Source organism: Rhinolophus hipposideros (genome assembly GCF_964194185.1).
Source record: "Rhinolophus hipposideros genome assembly, chromosome: X".
NCBI lineage: Eukaryota > Metazoa > Chordata > Mammalia > Chiroptera > Rhinolophidae > Rhinolophus > Rhinolophus hipposideros.
Window position 1 is genome coordinate 80386135 of NC_138046.1, and position 24888 is coordinate 80411022.

A 24888-nucleotide genomic window follows, 5' to 3' on the forward strand; every position below is an offset into this window, starting at 1 on the left:
TGCTATGCAGGAGCCTATCTATATACCACCAGAGCTGCTTTCTCCAGAGATATAAAATACAGGAGGAACTTATTTGGGGGAGATCTAAATCACATAACTTAGACCAATAAGTGGAAGCCATAAGAGGTACATATGGTTCTATGTAAGGAAATGCTTTCTAGTCAGAAAAGCTGTCCAAGATAACATAAGGTAATACTCAAGGTTATCGAGAAAATTGGATATAGTGATATTTTCATATGCTACTGATGGAAACGGCCCAGGCTTTCTAAAAGACACTTTGGTCATGTACATCAAAACCTTGCCTTCCATTTACATTATTACATACTAAGTAACTTGAAAACCTTTCTTGTTTCTCATTTGTTTGTCTTTTTCTTCTGTTGTTTTTTGGTTTATATACCACATATCAGTGAAATCATACAGTTATCTGCTTTTTCTGTCAGACTTATTTCGCTTAGCATTACACTCTCAAGATCCATCCATGTTGTCACAAATGGTGCTATTTCATCTTTTCTTACCGCTGAATAGTATTCCATTGTGTATATATACCACAACTTCTTTATCTATTCATCTATCGAAGGACATTTTGGATGTTTCCATGTCTTGGCCACCGTAAACAAAGCTGCAATGAACATTGGAGCAAACATGTCTTTATGGATAAATGTTTTCAGACATTTAGGGTAGATACCCAGGAGAGGGATTACTGGGTCATACGGTAATTCTATTCGAAAGTTTTTGAGGAACCTCCACACTGCCTTCCATAGCGGCTGCACCAGTCTGCATTCCCACCAACAGTGTATGAGGGTTCCTTTTTCTCCACAGCCTCTACAGCACTTGTTACTATTTGTCTTGTTGATGATAGCCATTCTAACTGGGGTGAGGTGATATATCATTGTGGTTTTTATTTGCATTTCTCTGATGATTAGAAATGTTGAGCATTTTTTCATATGTCTATTTGCCATTTGTATGTCCTCTTTGGACAAATGTCACTTCAGGTCCTTTGCCCATTTTTCAATTGGGCTGTTTGCTTCTTTGTTATTGATTTGCATGAGCTCCTTGTATATTTTGGATATTAGCCCCTTATCAGAGGCACTGTTTGCAAAAATCTTCTCCCATTCAGTTGGTTTTCTCTTTATTTTGTCAATGGTTTCTTTTGCTGTGCAGAAGCTTATAAGTTTGATATACTCCCATTCATTTATTTTAGCTTTTACTTCCCTTGCATTTGGAGTCAAATTGATAAAATGCTCTTTGAACCCAAGGTCCAAAAGTTTAATACCTACGTTTTCTTCTATGCAGTTTATTGTTTTAAGACTGATGCTTAAGGCTTGGATCCATTTTGAATAAATTTTGGCACATCGTGACAGATAGCATTCCAGTTTCATTCTTTTGCATGTGGCTTTCCAATTCTCCCACCACCATTTAATGAAGAGGCTGTCTTTTCTCCATTGTATGTTATCTGCTTCTTTGTCAAAAATTATTTGTAGATATTTACGTGGTTGTATTTCTGAGTTCTGAAATCTATTACATTGGTCTACGTGTCTGTTTTTGTGCCAGTGCCATGCTGTTTTGATTATTGTTGCCCTACAGTACAAGCTAAAGTCAGGGAGTGTGATACCTCCAGCAATGTTCTTTTTTCTTAAGATTGCTTTGGCTATCCAGGGTCTTTTGTGGTTCCATACAAATCTGATGATTTTTGTTCTATTTCTTTAATACAAACCACTGGGATTTTGATGGGGATTGTATTAAATCTGTATATTTCTTTGCGTAATATGGCCATTTTAACTATGTTGATTCTTCCAATCCATGACAATGGAAGGTCTTTCTATTTCTTTGTGTCTTCTTCAATTTCTTTTAAAAATGTCATACTTTTCAGCATATAAGTCTTTCACATTCTTGGTTAAGTTTATTCCTAGGTATTTTATTCTTTTTGCTGCAGTTGCAAAAGGAATTGTCTTTTTATTTATTTTTCTGAGATTTCATTGTTAGTATATAGGAAAGCAATGCACTTTTGTACATTTATTTTGTAGCCAGAAACATTACTGAATTCATTAATTAATTCTAATAGCTTTTCGGTGGAGTCTTTAGGGTTTTCTACACACAGCATCATGTCATCTGCAAAGAGTGACAATTTAACTTCTTCATTCCCAATTTGGATGCCTTTTATTTCTTTCTCTTGCCTGATGACTCTGGTGAGAACTTCCAACACTATGTTGAAAAGCAGAGGTGAGAGGGGACAGCCCTGTCGTATTCCTGAACATAGAGCAAAGGGCATCAGGTTTTCACCATGAATTACGAGATTAGCTGAGGTTTTGTCATATATGGCCTTTATTACGTTAAGGTATTTTCCTTCTATACCTATTTTATTAAATGTTTTACTCAAGAATGGATGTTGTATCTTGTCAAATGCTTTGTGGGCATTAATGGAGATAAACATATGATTTTTGTCCTTTATTTTGTTTTAGTGATGAATCCCATTGATGGATTTGCATATGTTGAACCATCCTTGTGCCCCAGGGATGAACCCCACTTGGTAGTCATGAACAATCTTTTTTTTAATTTATTGGGTGACAATTGTTAGTGAAATTACATAGATTTCAGATGTACAATTCTGCATTACATCATCTATAAATCCCATTGTGTGTTCACCACCCAGAGTCAGTCCTCCCTCCATCAACATATATTTGATCCCCCTCACCCTCATCTCCCTCCCCCCATCCCTCTTACCCTCTGGTAACCACTAAACTATTGTCTGTGTCTATGAGTTTTTGTTTCTCATTTGTTTCTCCTGTTCTTTTGTTGTTTTTCTTTTATATACCACATATCAGTGAAATTGTAGGGTTCTCTGCTTTTCTGTCTGACTTATGTCGCTTAGAATTATATGCTCAAGATCCATCCATGTTGTCACAAATGTTCCTATATCATCTTTTCTTACCACCGAATAGTATTCCATTATGTATGTATACCACAAGTTTTTTATCCATTCATTTATCGAAGGACATTTTGGTTATTTCCATGTCTTGGCCACTGAAAACAAAGCTGAAATGAACATTGGAGCACACGTGTCTTTATGTATACATGTTTTCAAATTTTTTGGGTAGATACCAAGGAGAGGGATTGATGACAACCCAGAAATAAAACCACATACATACGGAGTGATAACTTTTGACAAAAAGCTAAAACCATACAATGGAGGAAAGACAGCCTCTTCAATAAATGGTTCTGGGAGAATTGGATAGCCACGTGCAAAAAAATGAAACTGGAATGCTATCTGTCACCATGTATCAAAATTAATTTAAAATGGGTCAAAGACAAGCATAAGATCTGACACAATAAACTGCATAGAAGAAAACATAGGTACTAAACTTATGGACCTTGGGTTCATAGAGAATTTCATGAATTTGACTCCAAAGGCAGTGGAAGTAAAAGCTAAAATAAACGAATGGGACTATATAAAACTTAAAAGCTTCCGTACAGCAAAAGAAACCATCGGCAAAATAAAGAGGCAACAAATTGAATGGGAGAAAATTTTTGCAAACAGTGCCTCCCATAAGGGCCTAAAATCCTAAATATACAAGGAACTCATGAAGCTCAACAACAAAAAAAATAAACAACCCAATTGAAAAATGGACAGAGGACCTGAAGAGACATTTCTCCAAAGAGGTCTTACAAATGGCAAATAGACATATGAAAAAAATGCTCAACATCCCTAATCACCAAAGAAATGCAAATAAAAACCACAATGAGATATCACCTCACACCCGTCAGAATGGCTATCATCAACAAGACAAATAGTAACAAGTGCTGTAGAGGTTGTGGAGAAAAAGGAACCCTCATACACTGTTGGTGGGAATGCAGACTGGTGCAGCCGCTATGGAAGGCAGTGTAGAGGTTCCTCAAAAAATTACAAATAGAATTACCCTATGACCCAGCAATCCCTCTCCTGGGAATCTACCCAAAAAATTTGAAAACATTTACACATAAAGACACGTGTGTTTCAAAGTTCATTGCAGCTTTGTTTACGGTGGCCAAGACATGGAAACAACCAAAATGTCCTTCGATAGATGAATGGATAAAGAAGTTGTGGTATATATACAGAATGGAATACTATTCGGCGGTAAGAAAAGATGATATAGGAACATTTGTGACAACATGAATGGATCTTGGGAGTATAACACTAAGCGAAATAAGTCAGACAGAAAAGCAGAGAACCCTATGATTTCACTGATATGTGGTATATAAACCAAAAACAACAACAGAACAGGAGAAACAAATGAGAAACAATAACTCATAGACACAGACAATAGTTTAGTGGTTACCAGAGATTAAGGGGGATGGGAGGAGGGAGGTGAGGGTAAGGGGGATCAAATATATGGTGATGGAAGGAGAACTGACTCTGGGTGGTGAACACACAATGGGATTTATAGATGATGTAATACAGAATTGTACACCTGAAATCTATGTAATTTCACTAACAATTGTCACCCCAATAAATTAAAAAAAAAACACTGCTTTTGCTGCATTCCATAAATTTTGGGAGGAAGTATTTTCATTGTCATTTCTTTGTATGTATATTTTGATCTCTCCTTTAATTTCTTCTTTGACCGGTCATTCTTTAAATGTATGTTGTTTAATCTCCATGCATCTGTGTTTTTTCCTGCTTCTTTTTGCACTTGATATCCAATTTCAAAGCCTTGTGATCAGAGAATATGCTTGGTATGATTTCAATCTTCTTAATTTTCCTGAGGCTGATTTTATGTCCCAATATATGGTCTATCCTTGAGAATGTTCCATGTACACTCGAAAAGATTGTATAGTCTGATATTTTAGGATGAAGTGCTCTATATATGTCAATTATGTCCATTTCATCTAATGTGTATTTAGGGCTGCTGTTTCTTTATTTATTTTCTGTTTCGATGATCTATGCATAGCTGTCAATGATGTGTTTAAGTCTCCTGGTATAATTGTGTTTTGGTCAATTTCTCCGTTTAGTTCTGTTAGTAGTTGCTTGGTATATTTCAGTGCTCCTGATTGGGGGCATAAATATTGATGACTGTTATATCTTCTTGTTGTATGTCCAATTTACCATTATGAAACGTTCATCTTTGTTTATTGTTACCTTTTTAATCCTGAAGTCTGTTTCATCTGATATCAATATGGCTATAGCTGATTTTCTCTGGATAACATTTGCTTGGAGTGTCAATTTCCACCCTTTCACTTTGAGTCTATGCTTGTCCTTGTAGCTGAGATGTGTCTCGGAGACTGCATATGGTTGGGTTTAGTTTTTTGATTCATCTGCTACTCTGTGCCTTTTTATTGGTGAGTTCAGTCCATTTATATTTAGGGTGATTATTGATATGTGAGGATTTGCTATCATTCTATCTTTAGTTTTCTGGTAAGGCTGTGTCTCCATTGTTTTTTTGTCTTTTTATTGTCTATTATTTGTGTGTGGTGGTGTTCTTCCTTTACTACAGTATACATTTCAGTTCTGGATTTTTTGAGTGGTTACCATTAGTTTTATGTAAAAGGTAGTTTGATATTTAGGCTATTCCATTTTCTTCATCATGCTTACTTTCCCCATTCCCATATTCCGGTTCAGGCCTTTGCTCTCCCCCTTATCATGTTTTGGTTGCCACAAATTGTCCCTCTTGATGGTGGTCAAATAGCCTCCTTTATTATATCTTGTAGTGCAGGTCGTGTATTAGAAAATTCCCTCAGCTTCTGTATGTCTGGAAAGGTCTTTATTTCTCCTTCATGTCTAAAGGATATCTTTGCTGGATTCGTTATTCGTGGCTCATAATTTCTCTCTGTCAATAGTTTGAATATTTGGTTCCACTCCCTCCTGGCTTGTAGAGTTTCTGCTGAAAAATCTGATGATAATCTAATGGGCTTTCCTTTGTAGGTTACCGTCTTCTTTTCCCTGGTTGCCTTGAGGATTTTTACTTTGTCGTTGATTTTGGATAGCTTCAATACAATGCCTTGGAGAAGGCTTTTCAGGATTGAGATAATTAGGTATTCTATTTGCTTCTTAGATTTGAGCATCCAGTTCTGTCCACAAGTTTGGGAAGTTCTCATCGACTATTTGTTTGAATATATTCTCTGTTCCCTTCTCTCTTTCTTATCCTTCTGGTATGCCCATTGTTCTTATATTGATCTTTCTGATGGAGTCAGAAAGTTCTTGTAGAGTTCTTTCATTTCTTTTAAGTCTGAAATCTCTTTTTTCTTCCATCCATGTCATTTCCAGGTTTCTGTCTTCAATGTCACTGATTCTTTCCTCCATCTGTTCAACTCTACTACCTAAGCTGACTATTTCATTCTTAATTTCTTCTATTGAGTTCTTTATCTCCAGAAATTCTATTTGGTTCTGGTTTCCAATTTCAATCTCTTTGGTAAAATGTTCGTATTGTTCTTTGATTGTGTCTCTGAGTTCATTAAACTGCCTTTCTGTGTTTTCTTGCATCTTATTGAGGTTTTTCAGAACTGCAATCTTGAATTCTCTGTCATTTAAGTGACATATTTCCATATCTTTAAGTTCATTTTTCTGGAGACTTTTCACTTTCTTTCTGAGCTGTTTTGTTGCCTTGGTTATTTGTGTCAGTTAATGATTTATTATTTCTCTTCCTAGACATCAAAAGGAGTGGCTTCTGCAACAGGTTGATAGAAAGAGGTCTTTCTTTTGTTTTCCAGTATGTGTTGGTAGAATGTTTTATTTTGTTTCCTACTGCAGCCCTTTTTTCTCTCACACTGTAGTGTTATGTTTCTCTGCACTATTCCAGCTTCTCATACAATTGGGATATTCCCTGGAAGGCAGGCTTCTTCTCTTTTAACAGTTCACCTGTGTCATAGGGCAATGAGTCCTTGTGCGGATGCGGAGAGCCTTTGAAGTTCCAAAGCTCTTCCCGCACCAGATTCAGAGCCTGTGTGTTTCAGCAGTTCTGTTTACGCCTTCAGGGATCTGCACAGATCGGTGGGGACGGGGCAGGGTGAGTTGTGAAAGGTTGCCCAGAGCAATGGCAGTGTCGACCACCACAGCCAGTCCTGCTTCCACAACTCCCTCCCCTTTGCCAGAACTGGTTGGGCTGTGAATCTGTGTCTGTTGACCACAGTTCTCAGCACTGCAAATATTATTTTCTTTTGATGTGACACTGCTACTGTTCTGCTTCTAGCACTGGACAGGTGGGTGTTTGGAGAGCTCTGGGAGGGTAGGGAGGCTGCTGCTAGTCTCAGTGCCTAAGGCTTTCATTCTTTCATTCTCTGCTCAGCAGTGAAGGCTTAAAGCACCGTTTTCAGCCTTCTTTCCTCAGTCTTTTCTCTGAGGTCTCTGCCATGAGCATTGGGTTCAGCCGTGTTATATGTTGTCCCCTCAGCCCTGTGGGCCACAAACAGAGCCCTAGCAATGCGAGTTCTTTCCTGTCCCACAGCTGCGGTAGTTCCAGGATGCAGTGAGCTTGGAGCACTGAGCTAGGTCTGTGTCTGGCACCCACACGTTTCCGTCTCCACACTTCTCCTTTCCCTCCTCCCCTGCTTGCATAATTTGCCCACCTTTAGGTGAATTCAGTTGTGAGCCTCTTCATCTTGCCCGTCTGCTGTGCAGGGAGTCCTTTGTGGAGTTATAGGTGTTTAATTCGTTGTAAATTCCAGGGGAGATTTCCGGAGGCTCCCCTCATACCACCAGTTTGATGACGTCTGAAATATTTCTTGGTTTCTCTTTCCCTCACTTCCAAACACATACATCCTATCAGCAAAGCTTGTCAGTGATGCTTCTAAAACATATCCAAAGTTCACCTTTTTTCCGTCTATACTGCAACCTTCATAGTATAGGCCAGTCCCCTTCTTGCCTATACCACAGAAATAGACTTCTAACTGATCTATCTGATTCCTCTCTTGCTCCCTTCAAACCAATTGGAGTTTTCAAAGAAATCACACAGAAACCGAGTGATCTCATTAAAACATACTTTGAGTCACGCTTTTAAAATCTGTGCGCAACTTCTCTTTGCACTGAGGATGAAATGATGAAGTCCTACTATGTCCTCCAAGGCCCTGCATCATCAAGTCCATGTCTGCCTCTCTGGCTTCAATTTTGTCACTCTCTCCCTCACTACACTCTAGCCACACTGTCTTTCAACTCTGTTTCTCAAATTTGCCAAACACAAACACATTATGGCCTTAGTGCCTTAGAAAATTCCTTGATGGAAGATCCAAAATGGCAGAGTAGATAAACACTGTGCCTGCTTTCTTCCATGAACAAATGAAAATTACAACTAAATTATAAAACAATCAACCTGGAGAACCATATGAAATCTGGCTGAACAGAAGTTTTATAACTAAGAATATAAAGAAGCCACATTGAGGCTGGTAGGAGGGGTGGAGAGGAGAAACAGTCTGGCCTCAAACCTCCGTGTAGTGGTTGAGAACCATGAGGGATATCTCAGCCCCAGAGGTTCCCCCTGGAAGAGCAAGAGACCCCAGCCCCACACTAGACTCCCCAGCCCACAGTGCTGGTACAGGGAAGAGGAGCCCCTACAACATCCATCTGTAAAAAACAGTGGGGAATCCCGACCATCTGGGTGGGATTTTGGGAAACCCAAATATACTATTAAACAGAATGCACACAGACTCTCTCACTCCCAGGTACTCTCCCTAGGTTCTGGTGGAGGGACGGTGACTTGGGGGGTGTCAGAGGCATACGGGGGCAAACCACATGTTGCTTTGGGTTGAGGGCTGGAGGACAGTTGCCATTTTCCTGTGAGGAGGTCCTCCTACCTTGCAGCTGGCAAGTAGTTGACATCTTTCCTGTGCTGAGCCCTTCCACCACAGGCCACATCTGAATCTGATTGGTCTGGTGAGGTCTGCAGCTCCACCCTGCTGGAACAGCTCCAACTCACTGGAATATCGCCCCACCCAACTTCCCCAATGCTGGAGGCACTTTCTCCAAGAGCAGCCGGCCCCACCCACATTGCACTCTTTCTTGCAAAACTATCAGTCCCACATACACCAGGTGGGAGGCAACTAGCCTCTGTGTTCTCTGAGGCTTTTGCTGAGTAACTTAAGGCTCAGCACTGGCACCAAACCAGAATTTACCTTAATCTGGTGACTATAACTCTTCCCACTCTAGTGATTCCCTAAGACCCTGCCACACCCAACTTGTGTACTGCACAAGGCTTTAGCAGTGGCTGAACTTTAAGGGAGCCATCAGGTGGCAGCAGGCCTTGGAGTGTCCTGGCATTTTGTGGAGCTACCCTAGGTCTTGCACTGGTGGCAAATGTCCTCTGTTGCAGTGTGGCCATTCCCATGCACCTACAGGTTTAGCAGAGGCAGTGAACGACTGGAGATCACTTTGTAGCTCTCACTAGGTTGTCCCCAGCTGGTCACAGGCAGTGGCTGACCTGGGACTGCAATGGAGCCCCTCACAAAAAGCCCCAGAACCAACATACTTGGAGGTTGGCTTCAGACCACAGCAGAGCACCACCTAATTAGTTCCACAAGTAGCACAACCGAGGGGCAGTCTCAAAAGACACCAAAGCCTGTTAGGGCGAATCCCACTCCCTGGGTTAAGCAACCTGTATAGCAGCCTGTAAGCTGTGAATGTGGCCAAACTCCACAGCCAATCAGCCTGAGGCTCAATCCCACCCACTGACGTGCCAATAGCAACCAAGGCTCAACTATAAAAGGAATGCACACACAACCCACACAAGGGCCACTTCTGGAGCACCCAGCACAGGTGGCCAGGGAGATTGTGCTACTGAGCCCCATAGGGCACCTACTACCATGTTTCCCCCAAAATAGGACCGGGTCTTATATTGATTTTTGCTCCAAAAGATGCATTAGGGCTTATGTTCAGGGGATGTCATCCTGAAAAATTATGCTAGGGCTTATTTTCCAGTTAAGTCTTATTTTCGGGAAACACAGTATATAAGACCACCTGGTCAAGACTGAGGGATGTAATAGATTTACCTAACACATAGAAATGAACAGAGAGGCAGCCAAAATTAGGAAACAAAGTAATACATCCCAAATGAAAGAATAGGAGAAAACTCCAGAAAAAGAACTGAACAAAATGGAGGCAAGCAACCTACCAGATACAGAGTTCAAAACAATGGCAATAAGGATGCTCAAGGAACTTAGTGAGAACTGCATCAGAGAGATAGCAAGCATAAAAAAACACACACATAGAAGCCATAGAAAAGAACCAGTCAGAAGTGAAAAATACAATAAATGAAATGAAGAAGGCACTAGAAGGAATCACCAGCAGAATAGATGAAGCAGAGGATCAAGTCAGCGATTTGGAAAACAAGGTAGCAGAAAACACCCAATCGGAATAACAAAAAGAAAAAGGAATCCAAAACAATGTGGATAGTTTAGGGGACAACATCAAGCATAACAACATTAGCATCATAAGGGTACCAGAAGGAGAAGAGAGAAAGCAAGGGATTGAGAACCTATTTGAAGAAATAATAACTGAAAACTTTCCTAACCTGGTGAAGGAAATAGACATACAAGTCCAGGAAGTGCAGAGTTCCCAAACAAGATGAACCCAAACAGGCCCACACCAACACACATTACAATTATTATGGCAAAGGTTAAAGATAAAGTGAGAATCCTAAAAGCAGCAAGAGAAAGGCAATTAGTAACTTATAAGGGAGATCCCATAAGATTGTCAGATGATTTCTCAACAGAAACTATAGGCCAAAAGGGTTTGGCAAAAATATTCAATGTGATTAAAAGCAAGGACCTACAACCAAGATTACTCTACCCAGCAAAGCTATCATTTAGAGTCAAAAACTGATAAAGAGCATCCTAGACGAGAAAAACCTGAAGGAAGTCATCATTACCAAACCAGTATTACAAGGAATGTTAGAGGGACTTCTTTAAAATGAAAAAAAAAATCATAATTATGAATAATAAAATGGTAATAGTTACATGTCTATCAACAATTACTTTAAATGTAAATGGATTAAATGGTCCACTCAAGGACATAGGAGGGCTAAATGGATAAGAAAACAAGACCCTTATATATGCTGCCTACAAGAGACTCACTTCGGATTGAAAGACGTACAGAGATGGAAAGTAAGGGGATGGAAAAATATATTTTATGAAAATAGAAGTTAAAACAACAGAAAAATCTGGTATAGCAATACTTATACTAGACAAAATAGACTTTTTGAGTCAAAGGCTATAACAAGAGACAAAGAAGGACCCTGTGATCCTACTTCAGGGTATTTATCTGAAGAAACCCAAACGCTACTTTGAAGGGATGTGTTCATCCATATGTTCATCACAGCATTGTTTACTATAGCCAAGATGTGGAGGCAGCCTGGGTGTCTGTTGATGAAAGAGTAGATAAAGAGGAGGTGGTACATATCTACAATAGAATATTGCTCAGCCAGGGAAGGGAATGGATTGTTGCCATGTGCTGCCGCATGGATGGACCTGGTGGGTATTATGCTGAGTGGAGTGTCAGACAGAGAAAAACACATGCAGTGTGATATCCATTATATGTGAGTATCTAAAGTACAAAATAAACAAACAAAACAGAAACAAACTCACAGATACAGAGAACATATTGATGGTTGCCAGATGTGAGGGGGGTTTGGGAGTAAGTGAAAAAGGGTAAGGGGTAAAGAAGTACAAATTGGTGGTTACCCAGTAATCGTGAGGATGTAGGGTATAGCATAAGGAATATAGTCAATAACATCATTGTAATAACTATGTATGGTGCCAGATGGATACTACATTTGTTGGGGTGATAATGGGAGGTGGTTGGGGGACAAGGTGAAAAAGTCTGAAGGGATTAAGTACAAACTGATAGTTACAAAATAGTCATGGGGATGTAAAGTAAAGCATAGGGCATGTAGTTAACAATATATTAATACCTCTGTATAGTGCCAGGTGAGGACTAGGCTAGTCAGGGAGATCGCTTCTTAAATTATATAAATGTTTAACCGCTATGCTGTACACCTGAAATTAATATAAAATAATATTGAATGTCAACTGTAGTTGAAAATTTTTAAGGGGGGAAAGGTGAAGGGGAATAAGAGGCCCAAATTTCAAGGTACAAAACAAATAAATCATGGGGATGTAATGTACAGCATAGGGAATATAGTCAATAATATTGTGATAATGTGGTACGGTGTCAAAAGTTTGCTGGACTTAGGGTGATCACTTCTTTAGATATATAAATGCTGAATAATTAATAGTGTGCACCTGAAAGTAATATAATATTGTATATTAGACATATTTTAATAACAATCTTTTTATTAGTTTCAGGTGTACCAAACAATGCAATAGACATTTGGCCCCTCACAAAGTGCTAACCCCCTCCCCCAATCTATTGCTCTTCTGACATTGTATATATCTATTACAATTCCATTGGCTCTATTCCCTATGCTATACTCCATATCCCGTGACTATATATATATATATATATATATATATATATTAAGTTATAGTTGATATACAATATTATTCAGCTTCAGCTTCAGGTGTACAGTGCAGTGGTCAAGCACCTCCACCATCCATGAAGTGGTCTCCCTAGTAAGACAAGTGACTATCTGACACCCTACAAAATTTTTACATTATTTTTAATAAAAATCTTTAACAAATATTAAATACATTTTTTAAAATGTAAAAATAAAGAAAATGCCTAGCTGTGTACTAATACTGTATCCATAAGTCAAATGTGGCTAGTGAGCACTTGAAACGTACTTGTGCCAAATGAAGATGTCTGTAAATATAGAATACACACAAGATTTCAAAGATGTAGACTAAAAATCTCATTAATATTTTCTATTGATTGCTTATGAAATGACAATATTTGGGGTATATTGGGTTAAATATATTATTAAAATTACCTTCACTTTTACTTACTTTGTATGATGTGGTGCTAGAAAATTCAAAATTACATATGTGGCTTAGATTTGTGGTTTGTATATATTTCTGTTACATAACTGGCTGCATGGCTGGCTCTTTGTCCTTTAAGTCTGAGATTAAATATTTCTTCCTTAGAAAGATTTTGTTCACTAAAATATGTCTTTTTATCCAAAGTATGTCATGCCCCTCCCCATGAAATTACACTCATTTTTTTCTTTGTGGACATTACAGTAATCTACATTTTAAAAATTACTGGTCTATTGTTTTTATCCATATCCCATAATATATAATAAGCTCCACGAAGATGAAAAGGATGTCTGCTTTATACTTGTCACAGTCCCAGACATGTAGTAGACACAATGAATAATTGTTGAATGAATGAATGAATGAATAAATTTCACTTATTTTGAAACTGAGCTCCATAGAGGGGAAGTGACTTGCCAAAATTCATACAACCAGTAAGTGATGGAGCCAGAATTCCAAAAGAGGTCTTCTGGGTCCCAGTCTGATGGGTTTTCCATCTCACAGCACTGCTATTCTTGGTAAGATCCTACAGACCTTAATTAATGTTCCTTTTTTCTCCATTTGCCACATTCTAGTTGGTGTCCATATTTTTGGTCCATTTTTTTGGTATTTTCTTTTGCCTCTTTCTTTGGATAGAGGGGTTGAGCACAGGTCTGACAGCATCAAGGTAAAAGTAGGCCTCTATGTGCTGTGCATATGTGGTGTATCAGATTGTAAAAGCCTTTCTCTGGCCCCTTTTCTTCCCAAACGACTTGTTAATGTTTCCTTTCCCCACTTGCCCCAGAGATTCCAGAATTCAAGATGAGCAGGTGCTTTTACAATAGCCTCCCTTGCAAGGCTATTTTCAACACCTTGGGACACAGAAAGAGTTGACCTAAGAGCAGATTTTTTTTAAAGGAGACTACATCATGACTAAAGCTTGGTTTTTATAATCAACAGTCTTCAACCAGACCCTAGATCCCAGGAGTTCCTGGAATGTGACATCGGCACCTGAACAGCAGGATCACTCATATACAGGTTATGAGGTTACTTCTACCACAGCAACTCCCAGAATTCTACCTTTGTCTTTTCTCCACTTGTTACTACCATCTCCTCAATGGACAGGATCCTGTTGCCTGTAGGGAGATCACTTTTCAGAGTCACATTGGAAAGCTGGATCCGCTTGCCCCGTTCCATACACCTGGAAAAGAATGAGACCACATTTACAATCTTCTTGATAGAAATGGTATGAAGCATGCCAAGTACTGCAGAGAGCTTGTCTTCTAGTCTAGGAAGATATGTCATCCAGAAAATTCTGGACAGGAAGTCTCCCCTGATCTAGAATATGTAAAGTCATTTGAACCGTGTCATGATTAAATAAAAATAGATTAATGGGTTGGAAAGGTACATAGTTTAGAAGACAAAATGGTCAGGAAAGGCCCCTATGAGTAGGTGACATTTAAACAGAGTCCTAAAAGAAATCAAATATGTGCCATAAAGATTTCTGGGGAAGAGAATTACAGGTGGAGGGAAGAGCAAATGCAAAGTTTCTGAGCTAGGAGCATGCCTGACATGTTCCAGGAACAAGGAGGCCTTTGTGGCTGGAGGTCAGTGAACATAAGAAAAAGTATTATTATTATTTAGGCCATACCATTTCTACATATAGAATATGAAGCCCTATAAGATTCTCCTTTACTCGGTACCTCTTTCTGAATGAGCTCTCTTACTCTGAACCTTCAACAAAGAGAAGAGGATCATGAGAATAGCTCTGGAGCACTATTGGCCAGCCAAGACATGTAGGAAGGCAGATTCCTAGAGGGAATGGTAAGGCACTACACTTGTACTCAGCAGAACTGCAATTCAGCCCAAGCACTGCAAGCTTGTGTGGCTTCTGACTACTCACTTCCCCTTTCTGAGACTCAGTTTCCCAAACTGTTGAATGGAGCTAATATTAGCCATGTTGTGGACTTGTTTGGAGATTCCAATAAGCACTTGAAATAAGGCTACTCCAAATTGAGATGTTCTGTAAGTATAAAATACACACAAGATTTCAAAGACTTAATATGAAAAATAGGACTGAAAATATGTCATTACTGTATTGATTGCTTATGAAATGACACTATTTTGAATATATTGGGTTAAATATGTTATTAAAATTAATTTTACTTTCTTTACTTTGTATAATGTGGCTACTAGAAAATTATATTTTTGTTGCATAACTATTTGAATGGCTGGCTCCTTATCTTTTAAGTCTGAGATTAGATAGTTCTTCCTCATAAAGCCTTTTTTTGCCAAAATATGTCTTTTTTATTCAAAGTAGGTCCTGCTCCAATCATAATCCTCTTTTGTTCTTCATGTACAGTCAATAATTTTTTATTTTTACTTCTAAATTACAGTTGACATTCAGTATTATTTTATGTTAGTTTCAGGTGAACAGCATAGTGGCTAGATATCCACAGGTTACTATGAAGTGATCCCCCCAATCAGTCCAGCACCCACCTGGCACTGTACATAGCTATTACAGTATTATTGACTATATTCCCTATTCTGTACTTCACATCCCCATGACTGTTTTGTAATTACTGATTTGTACTTCTTAATCCCTTCACAATTTTCATCCAGTCCCCCAAACCCCTCCAGTCTGGTAACCATCAGTTTGTTCTCTGTATTTCTGGGTCTGTTTGTTTTGTTTGTTCATTTATTTTTTTCTTCAGATTCCACATATAAGTCACATCATATGGTATTTGTATGGCTTATTTCACTTAGCATAATATCCTCTAGGTCCATCCATGTTGTCACAGATGGCGAGATTCCATTCTTGTTCATGGCTGAGTAATAACCCATTGTATATATGTACATTTTCTTTATCCGGCAGTCTACAAAGAACTCATAAAACTCAACACAAAACCCCCAAACAATCAATTAAGAAATGGACAGAGAACCTGAATAGACATTTCTCCAAAGAGGACATACACATGGCCAGCAGACATAAAAAGATGCTCAACATCACTAATCATCAGAGAAATGCAAGTTGAAACCACAATGAGTTATCACCTCACACCTGTCAGAATGGCAATCACCAATAAATCCAAACAAGTGCTGGCAAGGATGTGGAGAAAAGGGAACCCTTGTGCACTGTTGGTGGGATTGCAAATTTGTACACCAACTTGGAAAACAATTTGGAGTTTCCTCAAAAAAGTAAAAATAGAACTTCTTTATGACCCAGCAATTCCACTTCTGGGTATTTATCTGATGTACAATCAAGAATTGAATCTCTAAACAACCTCATGATGTGGCTAATATTAACTCCATTCAATTTTTATATAAATGTGATAGGAATTAGCATGGTTTCTAGAATATAATACGTACTCAATAACCATTTACTTAATAAAAACTTTGTTAGGAGAGGCACTTGAAAAAGGCATTTTCGCAGGAAAAATATTCACATTTCACCCTCCTCTTTTATTCCAAATAGAAAATTGGTGTAAGAAATACAACTGGCTTTACTGTAGCTCAGCTGAGTGAGAACAATGGAGGTAACTTGGGAATTACAGAATGTCAGAGGAAGGAAAGGAGGCGGGGCAGAACCAAAGTAAGCAAATTGATAGGCCACTGTTATTCTTCTCCAAGAGCCCTTTCTTTGTGCCTATTGAGAGGAGATAAGGATGTTTCCCAAGGACCTATTTGTAAGCAGGAAGCAATTGAGTGGAGCTTGGCATATGAGAGCTGGTTGGAAAGTACCTGTGGGACAAAGACTGAGAGCCCTTGCTATTTGAAGATCTAGGTCTTGGTCGGATAACTGTATTCCCTACATTTTCCTCTGAACTAAGGCCACATCAACAAACTCTGTTCATTCCAAATTAGATTTCCTAGACTCTCCCCAATCAGAGCTCAACTATCCCCTAGTGATACTCCCTCATTTATTACCATGTGCTTAGAACTCCACCTTCAGCACAGTGCAGCAATGAGTTAATAAGATGAACTTCCCTGGCCAGCTAACATGTCAACCTTCAGACAATAGTGGGAATCCAAGAGAACTATTCCCTGTACCCTTTCGGAGTTACGGAAAAGCAGGGAATTTGTTGTATGTGGCAAGCCTGTAGGGGGGTTATGTGGTAGGAGATGAGTGGTGAGCATTGATAAAGTATTCTAAAATGCTGCCTACTCTGGGATTTTGGGCAATTCACTTCACCTCTCTGAATTTCCCCTTTTCCCCCCTGATTCTTATAGAGGCAACATGTAACTCAAAAGTCTTATAGGGACCACATATAAGCAGTCATTTTGAAATAGAGCTTATTGCTCCAAAGCAAAAATCATAGTATCTAATATGTGCCAGGCATACAGTAGGGCTTCAATAAATGGAAACTCTCAGGGTACATGGCTCTCATTGTGATTTCTCTCGACTCCTGTGTTGTGACAAGTGAGTCATTTATCCCCTTTAGCCTCTGTATCTCCATTTGTTACTGGGGAAGAGGAATCCCTGTCCTATCTTCTACACAAGGATCACAGGAGGCTAAATAAGTGTGCTGAGATCTAAAAATGCCATTGGCTGACACATTTTCCCATTGTGGGTTTATAATTCCAATCAGGCTTATTATGGAAGCAATTCTCAAATGAAACATGCCCACTTTCCAAACCCATTACTACCGTGTTTCCCCGAAAATAAGGCCTAGCCGGACAATCAGCTCTAATATGTCTTTTGGAGCAAAAATTAAGACCGGGTCTATAATATAATATAATATAATATAATATAATATAATATAATATAATATAATATGGAAGACTGGGTCTTATACTAAAATAAAACTGGATCTTATATTCATTTTTGCTCCAAAGGACATATTAGAGCTGATTGTCCAGGTAGGTCTTATTTTTGGGAAAACAGTATTTTTTTTCCCCATGCAATGACAGATACTTGGAAACCTGCCCTATTCTGTTCCTCCTCCCACTTAAATCTCAAGTCACAATGTAAATCTAAATTTCCCTGGCCTATTAACCATAACAGTTGTTTATACCTCTAATTTGAGACTGTGATTTTAAAAGGAACTGGCAAAATCCTGGGGTTTGACACCTATTGGAGTACTACCTCTTCTTTTAGCTTCCTGGGCCCCATTCCAAAACCATGGACAACACCTGTCATATGATATGAAAAAGAAAATCTCCTGGTAAGATCTTAAGACTGCCAGTCCCTCGTGTAGCTCAGTAAACCCAAGATTCTGAACCATGTGAGGTTCTTTGGCCTGCATGTCACTTACAACTCATCTTTATGGCTGCAGGGCTCCCAGGCCCACATGAAGGAGGGCAAAGGTACACCACTTGCTGTACAGCGAAGAATGTTCTCACTGCCTAGGAGTACTGGCTGGATGTTCTTCAAATCTGTCTCCTTCTCGTAGATCTTAGGTTTTTCTGGACAAGAGAAAAAAATGGCAGAGATTAAGGTCCCTCACCATGTTTGATATATTAGTTGGTACTACCAGTACAGGAATTCCAATGGTTAGAATATTGAAATATTTCTACATCAGTTTATAAATAGCTGTTGCTCCCACCTCCTAAGTGCCCTCTCCTCACTGTCACCGCCCTGGTCCCTCCCCATGAACAGGCCCTTCCCCATGTCATCCCTGTGACCTAGCAACTAAAGGGTTAATATCTTACCCAACAGGGGCCCAAAGCTCCAAGCCAGCATTAAAGCCTGACCTGATTGATCAGTGTCTGTGCCCTACTTGTGATTATTTTTTATATTTCACCTCTAGTAGGCATAATAGGGCCCTGCTGAAGAGAAGTAAATTCCAAGGACCCAAATGGCAGAATGTGTGGATTTAAAAATAGTCTTTTGGATTGGAAGTTTACTTAAAGGCAGCACTGACATCAGGTTCATCTCTGTACCCGGGGCACAAAGTCAATGCCCAAGTGTTATATGTTGAACTTAATTACAAAAGCTATCAATTGGCCTTTTTCTATTTTCAGTAACATTTATTATTTGCATTTGGATTTAAGAAAACCAGCAGCAATAAAAGGTTTCTATCTGATTTACAGGAATCTCATTTCTGAGTCCTCTACTTATATATCCAACTGCTTGCTTAATTTCTCTAGTTGAATGATAACACTAATAATATCAATGCTACTTATAGTTAATTGAACTAGGTACAAGGCATTTTTCTAAGTGCTTTATGCAAATGCACTCATTTAATCCTCACCCTGTGAGGTTGATACAGTGATTATCCCTACTGACTGATTGAAATGTTAAGTAGCTTTCCCAAAGTCACATAGCTAGTAAGTGGAAGAGCTGGGCTATGAACTCTGGTATTCTAGCTCCAAAGCCCTCTCTCATAACTGTTTACAGCTATACTGTTCCATATATGTCTCAAACTCAATATTTCCAATAATAGTAATAATAATAATAATATATCGAACTTATATAAACGCTTACCAAGTGTCAGGCACTGTTTTTAAGTATTTTTTTATAGATAGTATCACACTTAACTTCATAACATCCCACTAAGTATGGACTTCCTTTAGCCCCATTTTACAAATGAATAAACTGAGATGCAGAGGGTGAAGTAATTTGCCCAAGGTTAGTAAGATTGTGAAGTGAGGAATTAAACCTAGACAATTTGACTCAAGCACTCAGATTTATAACCACTACATTGTGCCTCTTTTCAAAACTAAAACTCCTCTCTTCCCTCCTCCCCTATTCGTCTTCTTTTCAGTAATTTGTTCAGTCACCTCAGCCAGAAACCCATGCATCATACTTGATCTCTCCTCCTTATTCCCACATTCACTACAAGAACAACTCAGTAACAGAAGACACTCTTTTCAGTGTTGCTCCCTACTGTACCTCCAGAGGCTGGTACAGTGCCTGGCACACAGCAGGTGCTCAATAAATACATGTTTGAAAGAATGTGTTAGGCCAGAGTTCTGTATCATGTGTCAGGCAAAGCAGAATTCCACTCTGCTTTTCAGTGTTGGTGCCTCCATTGCTATTGCGAGATCTTCAAACCTTCAGAAAAGTGGGGATGTGGTTTTGCTGTTTGAGCATTCCTGTTTAAACCAGACCTGAGTTGTATTTCTACAAAGAAAATTGAAGAGTTAACTAACAGGTCTTTACTACAGCAAAAACAATTTCTACATGATGGGATGGAGGGTAGGCTGACCAGGCTTGTTTTGACCTTGACTGATGCTTTTTTCCGGGGGATTAGTAAATACAAACTGTTGCCCACTGCTTCTCCCTTGGTGACTGCCTTCAATTTTCTCTTCCACTCCCTCCTTCTACTTCTCCCCTCCCAGGCCTTACCAACTTTAGCTTCTATCCTAAGATCAGCAATATCTTTCCTTTTCTGCTTTTTGGCTGTTACATCAAACTTTAAAAGGGTTCTCACCTTCTCTAGGCTCAATAGGTATCTCTAGATGAGAGGGGAAGGACTGGAAAATTGGCTCGCTCAGCCTCTGAAATACACACATTCTAAGAAAAGAACAGCTAATAAAATTGCGTGTCTCTGGCTGGGAGCAGTACTGCCCTTGAACTTGTGGTTCTCACAATACTACCTCTAGCAATAGCTACTTGGACACTCCCGGCTCCGCCTGGAATCAAGTCCCACCTCCCCTTTACACAATTTCCTTGTCCTGCACCCTTCCCTTTGTTTGAAGCAAGTCAAATAAAGACAGCTACGGGATTTCCTCTGGTAAATGAATTCCAGGATCAACATGTATTGTTCCCATTTTCCATGATCTCAGAGCTTTTTTTTCATTTTTGTTGAGTGCATTTTTGGTTCCAGTATTAAGAACTTGGGAATGAAAGGGCATATGACTATCAGATCAAAAACAGTGTTGGAGTCTTTGACTTCCAGTGCTGGATGTGATAATGGAACTGCTCCCTTTTAAAGGAACTGTAGAAATAATTAAGAATATTTGCTCTTGATTGGTCTTGGTGGAGAATGAATACACATGATAATGAGAGGATTAATAGACGGGTGAAATAAATAATCAAGCTGGATCCAAAGGGTCCAGTTGGAGAATTAATTCTGGCAGGGCTAGTGTCACCCTCTAAGGGTCTGGAACATTTAGATTCATATAAGTACTGATTGAAAATGCTAGGACAAAGGATATTGTCCCCCAGTTATGATTCTAAATCCCTTTACTGTAAACATATCCAGATTTGCAGGTGTATGCCATGTCTTGTAACAGGGCAGGTATATTTAGGTCACTGTGTGACCCTGAGTCAATCTCTCTCTTTCTTGGACCTCAGTTACCCAATCTGCCAGATTGGGGGTGCATTAAGTTTAAATGGTTATTGTTTCTCTCTCAGCACTGACTTTTTGTGGTTATTTGAATCTACAGAATTCTCAATTCACTCAATAGGTATTTCTTGAGTGCCTCTTGGGTGCTATGTAACATGACAGGTAGTGAATAAGGTACTGTTTGTATAAGGATGTTGGCACAAAGGTGACTTTATTCCTGGGAGTCCTTGAAAATGGCTTCTGGAGCTCCAAGCAGGCAGTGGAAGCTCAGAGCCATGCGGTCCATTATTTTAAATGTATTCACAGCCACCTAGGAGTGACAACTGTCTCCATTCCCACCACTGTTTTATGATTCCCCTGAATCACAGTCAAGGAGGTCTTTAATGACTTGAAAGGCTAGTTTCTGCATGATTATTCCAAATAGACCTCATATATATTATGCCTTTCAAATTTGGTTGGGTAAGCTAATCACCATCATGGTGGGCACTTGGTAGCCCAGAGAGCCATCACTGATTGGTTAAGCTATCCTGGCTGGAGTCATTGTTTTTGGAATTAAACCTAATTGAGTTGGAGCAAGTAGTCTCAAGGTTCTACAGAGCTGAGAACTTGGAGAAAGTCCACCCACTTTCTTTAGTCAGTCTCAAATAGTGACAATATCAAGTGAGCCTAGAATGGTAGTAAATATGATTTGAGTCTAAGAAGAATCATGGGAAATTTCTAACAGCAAATCTTAATGCAAGCCTGAATATTGTGATTCCAATAAAGAAGTAAGCTAATTGTGCATTATTATGTGTATGGCAAGGTTGCGTGGGAAGAGTTATTCGAAAAGCTTTGTATTTAGACCCGAAGAAAATTAAGATTGAGCAGGAGTCAAACGGCAGACAACTTAACTATCTGACTGACCAAAACTGCTTTCTGGGGAAAGAGGGGAAGTTACATTTGTGGGATGCCAGCCTGTAATGCACTAGCCACTTTGTTCATAATAAAAGAGGCTGCTGTTTATTTAGGCTTACACCATGTCAGAAGTTTCAATGCAGTAACTCATTCAATCTTCATAGCAACCCTAAGAAACAGATATTGTTATCCTTATTTCAAAGAAAAGGGAAAAGGGTGTTCTAAATTAAAAGATATGCTCAAAGCCACACAGCTAGGAACCAGTGAAGCAGAATTCTGCCAGACGCCAAAACTGCATGAAGCTCCATGCATTATACCATGTTTTCTCTCATTCTCAGAGATGAGAGAAATTTCTGGTGCCACCTGTTATATGCCAGAGCCCTGTGATAAGTGCTTGACATTTATCATCTTGTTTAATCCTCATTATTCCATTAGGCAGTCAATGTCATCCACATTTAAGACAATGAAAACAAGCTCAGAGAGATCAATGCACTTGACAAAAGCCACACAGCTTGTGACAGAGCTAGGATTTGGACTCAAAGTTGTCTAACTCCAAAGCCAGGGCCCTGTCCTCTGGTAACTGTGGCCTCATTCCCACATTCTCTTACTATGGCAGGAACATCCCAACTCAAATTATCATTTCCTCTGGAGCCTGTGGTCAGGTCCTCTGATACATTCAAAAAATTTACATAAAATTCATCAGAAAGACTTGGAAAGTGGCCTGAGATGTCCTACGTTTAATTCCAACTAGGGCAAACTTCCCCAGATCTAAGAAGGTAAAGGAAAGTGTTTCTTTTCTAGACTGATCAAGGCATTTCTAGGGCCTGGCAGCAAGGCAAGGGTTTCCAGAACAGCCACTGGAAAGAACCTCATAGGTCACGTTCAAGCAGGTTGGTGAACACATCCACATGCATGGGGTTTTGGAACTTCCCATTGGGGTTTTCCATGGTTGAGAGCATGGCCTCTAGAACCTTTGCATAGGTTAAAATCTTAGTTCTGCCACTTGCCTGCTGTGAGGTCTTGAGCAAGTTGCTTAACTTCTCTGTGCCTTGATCTCTTCATCTTTGAAGTGGGATAGCAATAGTATCTACATCCTGGGATTTTTATGAAGAACAGGAATAAAAATCATATTTCAGAATACTCATGGGGATGAATTGAGACCATAGGCACAAAAGTGCTTTACAGATTGATCTGGTGGCTGGGAGTACACCCTTCCCTTGTCTAGTGAAGAGAAACTGCTGAGATTCATAATGCTCCTCGGGTTCAGATCCCTAAGAGGATAGATTGCATTGCTGTTGCTTCAGATATATAGGAAGGCAATTCCTGAAACCAATTTAGAATTTCAAGCTGATACGAGTAGCTGGGAGTTTCTTAAAATTACAGGGGCCCCCATCAAAGGTTCAGGGTTTAATTTTTTCCAATATTGTACAAGTCAGAAAAAAAATAGTTTGTCTCTTTATCAAAAATAAAACACCCTCTCTGCTAAGAGTGATCTATGCCCTGCATCTAACCATCTTAAGCAGTCGCATCCCAGCCACATAGGCCAATGTGAGATTACAATACTCCTAAAACCTTGGCATTTCTTAAATGATAAAAGCACTAGGAACATCTTCTGTTCTAATATTTGGTCTTTGACCCTGGTTCCTGATATGGACTTCCTAAATCCCTTGGAATTTCCTGGGTGATAGGAGTGTCTTTTGTTTTAATTAGGCAATTCTGAGTGGGCTCCTGCATGGCCTCTGGATAGGGGCTGATCACCAGATGACCAAGCCATGATTAGAAGCTTGGAATTTTCAGTCTCACCCACTTCCTCCAGAGAGGGGAGAGGGGTTGGAAATGGAGTTAATAAAAGATCATACCTACATAAAAATCCCAATAGTATAGGGTTCAAAGAGCTTCCAGGTTGGTGAACACATCCACATGCAGTGAGGGTGATATACCCCAACTCCAAAGGTACCCTCCCAGACCTCGCCCTATGTAACTCTTCATGCTTTTCATCTGTATCCTTTATCATATCCTTTAATAAACTGGCAAATATAAATAAGTGTTTTCCTGAGTTCTGTTAGCCACTCTAGCAAATTAATCAAACCTGAGGATGGGGTTGTGGGAACTTCCAATTTGTAGGCCAGTCACTCAGAAGTTGTGGGTAACTGGGAGACCTATTACTTGTGATTGGCGTCTGAAATGGGGGCTGCCTTGTGAGACTGAACCCTTAACCTGTGGGAATCTATCTCCAGGTGGATACCCTTCTATAGTTTAAGTTTCGTGAGAGTGAAATTGTAGGACACCCAGCTGGTGTCACATAGAACTGCTTGGTGGGGGAAAGACACCCACACATCTGGTGTTAGAAGTATTGTGAGACTCTTTGTAGTGTGATAGTAAATTAGATATAGAGGAGGAAAAACTAGGTTTTCCAATTCAGCCAACTATATTGGCTTTGGAGTATAAGACATGAACTATAAGAAGTACACTTCAAAACCGGTGAGACAGCTCCAAAGAACTAGAGTACCCAAGTGTGGGCTCTGTCTCAGATTTTTCCATTAGCTAACTGAATGACCCTTGGCCAACTCCTTGATTATCCCCAACTTTAAAATAAGGCTGTTGGAAACAGAAACTGACTCACAGGTTTCTGAGAACAAACTAATGGTTACCAGAGGGGTCGGAGTTGAGGTGGTTGGTAAAGCCATGGGTGAAAAAGGTGAAAGGGAATAAGAGGTACAAATTTCCAGTTATAAAATAAATTAAGTCACAGGGACATAATGTACAGCACAGGGAATAGTTAATAATATCGTAATAACTTTGTATAGCAACAGATGACTACAGCACTTACTGTGGTGAGTACATCATAAGGTATATAAATGTCAAATCACTATGTTGTACACCTGAAACTAAT

The 24888-nt window shown here is 39.4% G+C and overlaps 1 protein-coding gene across 2 annotated transcripts in view; it reads right to left on the reverse strand.

Annotated features, from left to right (window-relative positions):
* Positions 1–24888, reverse strand: part of LOC308494672 (vascular endothelial growth factor receptor kdr-like) — a 334242-nt gene that overhangs the window by 151270 nt on the left and 158084 nt on the right. For both annotated transcript variants that reach the window (XM_081042530.1, XM_081042529.1), the window contains 2 exons: positions 18123–18273; positions 13948–14068 (listed from right to left, as the gene is read on the reverse strand). In XM_081042530.1, the coding sequence (XP_080898656.1) occupies positions 13948–14068; positions 18123–18273 (272 nt within the window). The remainder of the gene's footprint in view (positions 1–13947; positions 14069–18122; positions 18274–24888) is intronic.